The sequence below is a fragment of the Cottoperca gobio genome, chromosome 4, assembly GCF_900634415.1.
Source record: "Cottoperca gobio chromosome 4, fCotGob3.1, whole genome shotgun sequence".
NCBI lineage: Eukaryota > Metazoa > Chordata > Actinopteri > Perciformes > Bovichtidae > Cottoperca > Cottoperca gobio.
Window position 1 is genome coordinate 6,333,849 of NC_041358.1, and position 8,824 is coordinate 6,342,672.

General features: G+C 36.6%; 1 protein-coding gene across 1 annotated transcript; it reads right to left on the bottom strand.

Annotated features, from left to right (window-relative positions):
• Window positions 1-3,401: 3,401 nt before the first annotated feature.
• On the bottom strand, window positions 3,402-4,947 carry LOC115006929 (uncharacterized). The gene is made up of 3 exons (XM_029429558.1): window positions 4,339-4,947; window positions 3,911-4,169; window positions 3,402-3,772 (listed from the first exon to the last, which is right to left on the bottom strand). Exons 1-3 carry the CDS (start codon window positions 4,945-4,947, stop codon window positions 3,588-3,590), a joined length of 1,053 nt encoding a protein of 350 aa, XP_029285418.1. The 3' UTR covers window positions 3,402-3,587.
• Window positions 4,948-8,824: the final 3,877 nt, after the last annotated feature.

The following is an 8,824-nucleotide window of genomic DNA, read 5'->3' on the forward strand; positions in this document are numbered from 1 at the left end:
ATTGATGTGTAGATTTTGAGGTGTGCTTTGGATCATTGTCCTGCTGGAAGGTCCAACCACGGCCCATTTTAAGCTTCCGGAAAGAGGCTGTTAGGATTTCATTTAATATCTGCTGGTATTTGATAGAATCCATGATACCATGTATCCTAACAGGATGTCCAGGGCCTTTGGAAGAAAAACAGCCCCACAACATCAAAGATCCACAACATACTTCACAATGGGTATGAGGTGCTTTTCTGTATGGCTATCTTTCTGTCTACGCCAAACCCACCTTTGATGTTTGTTGCCAAAAAGCTCTATTTTGGTCTCATCTGACCATATAACCCTGTCCCAATCAAAGTCCCAGTAACGTTTGGCAAACTGTAGGCGCTTTAGTTTGTTGTTAATTGACAGAAATGGCTTTTTTCTGGCAACCCTCCCAAACAACTTGTGGTGATGTAGGCGGTGTCTGATGGTCATTTTGGAGACTTTCTCAACTAACCTCTGCAATTCTCCAGCTGTGATCCTTGGAGATTATTTTGCCAGTGGAACCATCCTCCTCACGGTGTGTGGTGTCAATGTACACACACGTCCTCTTCCAGGCTGATTCTTAACATCTCCTGTTGCTTTAAGCTTCTTAATTATTGCCCTGTACTGGAAATGGGCATTTTCAACTGTTTCAAGATTGTCTTATATCCATTTCCTAATTTGTGCAGCTCAACAACTTTTCGTCGCAGATCATCACTGTGTTCTCGGGTCTTTCCCACAGTGAAGAATGACAAAGAGAATTTTGGCCTGTGTCACCTCATATTAATACCCCATTGAAACAGGAAGTCATGGTTGACCACTTAAGAGTTCCTAATCAAACAGGTGAACCTAAAGATGTAAGATATGACTGGAAATATACTTCAGTTAGGTTTTTATCATAGGATTTCCTAGGGGTGCTAATAATTGTGGCACAGATGTTTTGGATAAAAATATTTATTCAAAGTGAACATTTATATTTTCTTTCAATAATTTCACCATTTCATGCTAGTTCGCACGTGTTTCTACAGACGTAAAATGGATCGATTTCTTACTGAGGCATCTTTTGAGATCGCATGGATTTTGGCTCTGGCAAAAAAAAACTTCTCAGACTCAAAAATTGTGAAAGACTGCTTTTTGGCTTCAGCAGAAATATTGTTTGCAGAGTTTGACAACATCATCCCAGTATTAAGGCAATCCTGCTTGTATTTGTTGGCTGCATTGCATATTGTATGTTCTGGGTGAGATGACAGATTAATAAGCAGACAGGCTTTTTATGACTGGATGTAGCTTTTCATACTTTGCGCTAAAAGTGGCTCTCCTATTGACTTTGTCCTATCAATGCGGCTCTCATCTAACTGGAAAATATATTATATAGAATTGAAGAAATATTAGTTTTTGAGCAACATTAAAATGATTTCATTTTCTTACCCATGTTGCTGTCCATCTGAGAAATGAGATCACACTGATTTATTTTTTTGAGAACATCTCGTGTGACTGATAACGCCCCCTCATGTCTATAGTAGTCGGTCATTAACGTAGCGATGTCCATGGAGTCCTTTTCCTCCAGTTGGCTACGAGGAATGGGTTTTAGGCCTCTCTTCTTGTAATGATTGAGTTGGAATTTTAAATGTTTTAGAGGTACAGGCTAAGCCCCAAATGTCTTCACATCCTAGAAACACCCCTGTTATGCTACTGCATAAACTCTTTCAAATGTAACCAAAGCATTTACAACTAAAATGCAGTTCCATACATTACGTAAGTCAATTTCCAGAAATCAATACAATTATTGGTTTCACAGTTGTAAATGAGCAAATCATTTGAACCAAATTCCACTAGAGGTAAATATTATGAATATTAGAGGTGTGATTTACAGATGCACACAGATTTAAGGTGGATGAGCCGTGGGAAATGCCTGGAGAGGCTTTTTGCGCTACTCGCTGATATCCCCGTGTTCTTGCGAGGGGGGGTGCTGTCGGGGCTCCGTGCGAGGGGGGGGGGGGGTGCTGTCGTAGCTCCGGTGCGAGTTTGACACCTGTGGGTTATAGTATCCTACTGGTGGAAGTGCATGGTCACAAAGTGGCCCTCTGGTAGTGAGGACACATTTTCTGTGGCCCTCCCTATCCTCAAAGTTGCCCATCCCTGATATAGGCCTAGTGACAATCCTTGTGCCAAATCGATTTAGTAAGTAATTACTAATTTAGTAGTTTGGTAAGTTAAACATACCTGTCAACATTGGAATTTCAAAAATATTTCCCTTATTTTGAAATTCCAATGTTGACAGGTATGATTAGCACATATTATGTAATTTTACAATGTTATCTTCATAGTTATTTACCTTTACTTTAAAGGTTCAGATAAACAGTGTGTAAGATCTGCCAGAATTTAAACTTGAAATACTAAAACAATGAACTAACATTATCACAGAGTGTGAAGAGGTAACAGTGTTGACGTTGTGTCAAAGACGTCTATGTGTTGCGTTGCAGAGATGTCTACTGAAGTTAGCATGCTAACAGCTAGCTGCGCTCCGTCCAGTCTGTAATACCACGTGTTCCTCTAGAGGTAATAGTGAGTCACTGTAGCTGCAGTCTGCCTCAGTACAGAGGGAGAAGAAGTACAGCTGCCTGACTCGCTTGTAGATATTACAGCCGTGTCTGTTTTATAGTTTGTTTATTGGATTAAATCAAAAGTGGTAGAAACTAGAAAACCCCCTGCACCACCTCTCTTCGTCCTCACAGCTGTCAGGAGGCTGTTTCTCTGAGTGTATATCTGTCGGCAGCCCCGGGAAACGGTGTAGCTTCAGTTAGCAGTTAGCTCAAGTCCAGCCACAGCACTGGCAACGCTGGGGCTTGTTCTGGCTGAGCTCAAGTCTCTTCTAATATGAACATTACAGATTGTATGGACCCAGTTTAGAGGTGAAATACTGACCCCTGTTTCTTTGAAGCAGGTGGCTCAGAATTACAAATTGAACCTTTAAATTAATTTAAACCTTAATTTAATATCTTTCTTGTTTTGTTTGGCTGTACGTGTGTGTGTGTGTGTGTGTGTGTGTGTGTGTGTGTGTGTGTGTGTGTGTGTGTGTGTGTGTGTGCGTGTGTGTGTGTGTGTACATTTATGTTGATTTTGCCCCCTGTCACATCTTAAAAGTGGGCAGGACTCACATTGCATGTGACACATATCACTTGACCTCTTGAGTTGAAACGCGTTGGTCATCCATGTAATAAAAAAGTATCCCTAGCTTGCAGAAAAGTACAGAAAATGTTAAAAAACTGATGAACAAAAGCTTAAAATCATTGAAGAAAAGCCGAGTACAATTAGTTAAAATGACTGAATCAGTGAATGAGAACAACAACAGCAGCACAATTTTATTTATTCACAACTTTTACATGAGGCAAAAATGTATTTACAAGACTAAATGTATTTACAATGTATTTAAAGCTATCTTATACTATTCCTGCATTGTAAACCCTAAATCATAGATCCCATTACATCTATTTTTCCATATGTATCATTGTTATATATTGTAGTACAATGCACACATTTTTACATGAAAATCAAATGAGTTTGAAATCAATGAAGTTCGATCAGTAGGAAGGATTGTGAGGCTCTTGTCTAGCTGCCATGCATGATGGCAGTGTTATTTTGACATCCATGAAACAAGAAACATTTTTTTCTTCCCTCTCCTGGTGTTTACTTCTGGAACAGAACGATGAGTCTGACTTCACTGTGTCCTCATCAACACAATATTTCTGATGGAGCTTCATTTGACCTGTATGAACAATTACATTATGAATCAATTAATAAACAACGTGCTGACTCTTGAGTTTACTCTGAAGTCTTTACAGCAGTAAATGCATACGTGTGACATTTACAATGTAAATATACAGAACTACTTTAGTTGTCTTACCCATGTGGCTTTGCAGTTGAGAAACAAGTTCACGCTGATTCATATTTTGGAGAACATCTCGTGTGACGCATAAAGCCTTGTCACATCCGTAGTAGTCGGTCACTAACATAGCGATGTCGATGGCGTCCTTCCCTTCCAGTTTGCTCAGAGGAATAGGTTTATACTCCGAGTCAGTGTAATGCTTCAGTTCGAAAAGGAAAGACTTGACATCGTTGATCGAAAGTTTATCCAGGATATTCTTGATCAACGGAGCAGGATTCTGCAAATTAAATTAGAAATGAAAAAATAAAGCACCAAAGTTTGACCTGCATTGAACAGACTGCAGCAGAACCTCCTCACACCTCTCAAACTACTGTGCTGCATAAAAATGCTTTCACATGAACTAGAAATAAAATAACACAGTGATGCACAGAAGACTGAAATTTTACTTCTTTCCTCTTTGTCTCCCGTGATGTTGGGAGCTCGTCCTTTTCTGGGGGTTTTTCCTGCGCCATATTCGTCTTCTTGTTTTCCTGCTTGTTTTTGGTCCTAAAGGACCATCTGAAGCTGCGCCTGACGGGATGCAACTCTTTATTTTTCAGTCGACCAAGCTCTTTGAGGATCTTGACAGCAGGACCCTTTTTCAGCTCCAGATCCAGAAAATCCTGCTTCCTGAAGCAAACAAGACAATCTCCGGACACATCTTCCTCTTGAAATCGCTCCGCCTTTTTGCCGTCGACCTTCACACGCTGCAGTAACCACTGGGTCACCTGCTCCTTTGTCCAGTTTTCCACATCAGCTGAGAACTGTGACTCATGTTGTGATCCTTCCTTAAGTCTTTCTAGATAAAATGAGATTTTGACAGCAGGACCGTGTTTTTTTATTAAATCTAATATGTCTGCCTTCTCAAAGTCATCTAGAACCTCTCCAGACACTTCCTCCTCAATGAATGTGTCTGCACAAGTCTGATGAACTTTGACCTCAGTCAACAGCCAGTGGTGGACGTCCTCTTTGGTCCATGTTTTGATCTCAGTTGCCTCAGTTGTTGACTCGCTCATTTTGGATCAACTAAAAATGAAACAAAGAAACAGAAAATGAGTTTAAAAACAGCTGACTTAGGCGTAGCACTTCAGAGCTCTTTAGTCTTTGTCCTTTTCCCATGCACTGTGGAGGAAGGTGAAGTTGTGCCAGAAAGCCCTACTCTACTGTCTAACATGGCCATGATTACGAAGAAAGTTTCACAAGTTTCATCTGATTGATGGAAGGAGCCCCTGTGTGAATGTGGATGTTATTCAGGCTCAAAACGTCTGAAATGTGACAAAAAAACAACTCAAGGTTGACTTCATCAATGAGTTATAAAAAATAACTGTAAAACAAACTATTGTACAGCTCATATTTGTATTACTTCTCATTACTCGTCTAAATCATATACATTTTTCATTTGATACTATATATAGACTACTATTGAAATGTTTGGAATCACCTGTTATATTGATGTTTTTCTTCTTTCCTTGAATGAAGGCTTTTTTAACAGAAATAAAAACAATATAATTCAGACACCAAATGTATTATTTACATTTAAAATGTTTTTGGCCTCAAAAGAAGAAGAAATAAAATGAAACACTGAAACAGGAAGCTGTTCCTTTTTAAATCTGCACACATTTTCATGCTAAGCTTCCAGTTTATTTTACCAATGACTGCTGATTTCTCCCATTATTTATATATATATATATATATATATATATATATATATATTTCTATATTCTATAGCTGCTGCTCAAAGGAATCTTTGTCTCTCTCTGCCTTTTTCTTTGTCAGTCTGGTTGAACCAAGTAGGTTTTGATGCTAATACTTTTGTACTTTCACTTTCACAGTGAAAATTTGAATGCAGGACTTTTACTTGTACCAGAGTATTTTTACACCGTGGTATTACTCATACTTAATATTTCAAAATGTAAAGGCTGGCTATTGTTTAAAAATGTTTAATATTGGTACCAATACAATACCTGTGTTTCAGTATGTAAAATATCAACATGTTCACTATTAACACTTACTAATATTTGCCAAACTGCTCAGTGCATCAATGTTAAATAAAAGCTTTAACTTGACAGTTATTCATTATTGGTGATACACATCTGGGTCAGTAAATGTATCTTTGAAGGCATATTTTTTGTCTGATCTGTACTAAACTACAATAACTTGTGTACTTTTGTATACCAAGAAGATAATTACTTATTTTTTAGGACTTAATGTTTCAATGCAAACATTTAGATTAGACCAGTGTGAAAACACTTCAACCAGCAAATCTTTTTGTTATCAGTTTAACTGCTGCTTAGTTTTTTGGTCGGTTGATAAAATATTTGGTATTTAAAATGTCAGCAAAAAGTTCCTAGAGACCAAAAGTGCAAATTCAGCCGTCTTGTTTTGTCCGGACTGTCAACAAACAACAACAATCTAGTTTACTGTCATGGAAGGATAATAACTAAATATTCACATTTTAGAATCTAAAAACCAGTGAATATTATTTTTATATAAGTAAATGTCTATTACAAGATTATCAAAATTGGTAGCAATTAATTCTCTGATGCTGCTTCAGTCTCTTGATAATTCCGGATACATTTTGAAGTCACTTCTTTGTTACTCTGCAGTCTGCTTTAATAAATGTAATTGAACCAGGATAATAATACTAACACCACATCATTGGTTAATACATCAGTGTGCATTATTAATATTATTATTGCTATTATTATTATTATTATTACCTTTCTTTTAATTTGATGTCAAAATGTCATACCTTTTGGATCAGTTCAAACTGCATCAGCGATCAAAACAGAAGAAAAGAATGAAAGTTCAAGTTCCAGCTCTGACTTCTATTACTAGTGATCCGTTTTATTACACTGTTTTCTGAAGAGGCTTTTCAATTCTGTTGATTATTAACATCCACCATAAAAGTAACCTTTGACCTTTTTAAAAACAAACAGTAGTTGCTGCTGTTAGCATGTCAGGTAAACAATCTGCAGTGCTTCACAGAGTCATCTCAGAAGTTATTATTGTCCATTATGACACTGATACATAAAATACTTTACATTTATAAAGTGAATAATAAAGGGCAATTTTGAGATACTTGTACTTTACTTGAATATTTTGCCATTTAATACTTCTACTCTAAATATTGTACTTTTGACTTCACTACATTTATCTGAGAGCTTTAATTACTTTATAAATTAAAACTATTAATTAAATTAACTGTGTTCTGTGACATTTTAAGTGGCATACTATACTGTTACCTTTTTAGAGATATTTTCATGACATATTATACAACTTACTTTTTAAAAACATTTTTGATATACTATTACGTTTTTAACATACTATACTATGACTTTTTATTACTTTTATTATGGCATTTTATCCATTTCTATGCTATGACATACTTCATTTTTTATGACCTATTTCATTTCTTTATGCCGTTCTGACATTCTTTACTTTTTTATTCTTTTTTTTAAATATGTTCATGACATATTATACTGTGATAAATGATATAACTATAATTACATTTAACTAAGACTTTTACATTTTATGACATTCAATACTATACATTGCCTAAGAACAGTGACTGTTCATATCAGACTGACAAATTGAGTCTAAGATGTCCTAAAAAGGCCACCGTACAGAAGATTTAGGTAACAACAAGACTTTTCCTCTTTTTTAACTTACTTGTGGAAAAGGATCTAAGAATAATTTTTCTTCCAACTAACATATATTTTCTCTTTCTTGCATTTATTTTGAGGCATTTAAAAAAAAGGCATCACAACTCTTTTTCTTATATCATTTTATTACTATTATTTATGGACAGTATAATGAAACAAAACTTTAAACTGAAACATCAGGTAGTTTTAATGACATGGAAATGCAAATGTAATGAATTAAAATCCTGTTGGTGGCATTCTCCAGCCTCCACAAACTACTGCAGTACATTCTGAGTTAAAACACGTCACAGTTTTTAGTTTAGTTTTTTTTAAATCACTGGCCACCAGATACAGTCTATACATTTATGTATTACATATACTGTACATCATCCAATATTACAGTATGAACACGTATATGTAAACTCATACGTAATAAATTAACACATGGCTTTTTTTTCAGTGATACTGGCTCGAGTCATTAAAATTATAGTTCTGCACTTCTTTGTTGTCTGACTGCATTTTAAACCAGAGCCCCGAGTCATCATGCTGCATTCACTTCACCTGGGAGTAATCGTACAAACGAGTTCATTCTAATCCATCAGGATGCCATGATGTAGTTTTCTGATCAGTTACTTCACAGTAACAATGAACATGTTCTTCCTAAGAATCCTAATCCACCTGAAATCTGAGCTGAACAGTATTTTGTAGAAGTGTTAATCATAACGAACAGCCTTTAGTCGGTAAGAAAGCTCAGGGCCGGTATTTATCGAGTGTCTCTGAGCAGCAAATACGTCATAAACTGAGTGAAACTGGTCCTGCTTTGAGGACAAGAATAATTTGATCAACTTTAACTTGTGAAATGATTCTGAGTCTGTGCTGATTCTTCAGGAGCGCAACAGAGGTTTCTTAACTTCCTGTTCAGAGGAGCAGGAAATGGCGTTCAGGCAGAGACTAGTCTACAGATTTATTGATGATTATGAATTTATTAAAATATTGTTTCGGCTTGAGAGACTGTGCTCTCTCCACATTAACGGAGGTCCTCGCAATCTCAGAGGGATCAGGATGATGTATGATTTGGGTTTGTTACAAATGTCCGTTTCTGCAGGAATTAATCAAACCTTGATTTATTCTTAAGGCCTCACAGGAAGTGTTCTTCAGCTGTCCTTCAGATGAACCAGATCTGCTCTTAATTGAATAAATCTAGATGCGCAACGGCTCATATTTACTCACAAAACTGCAACCCAAAATA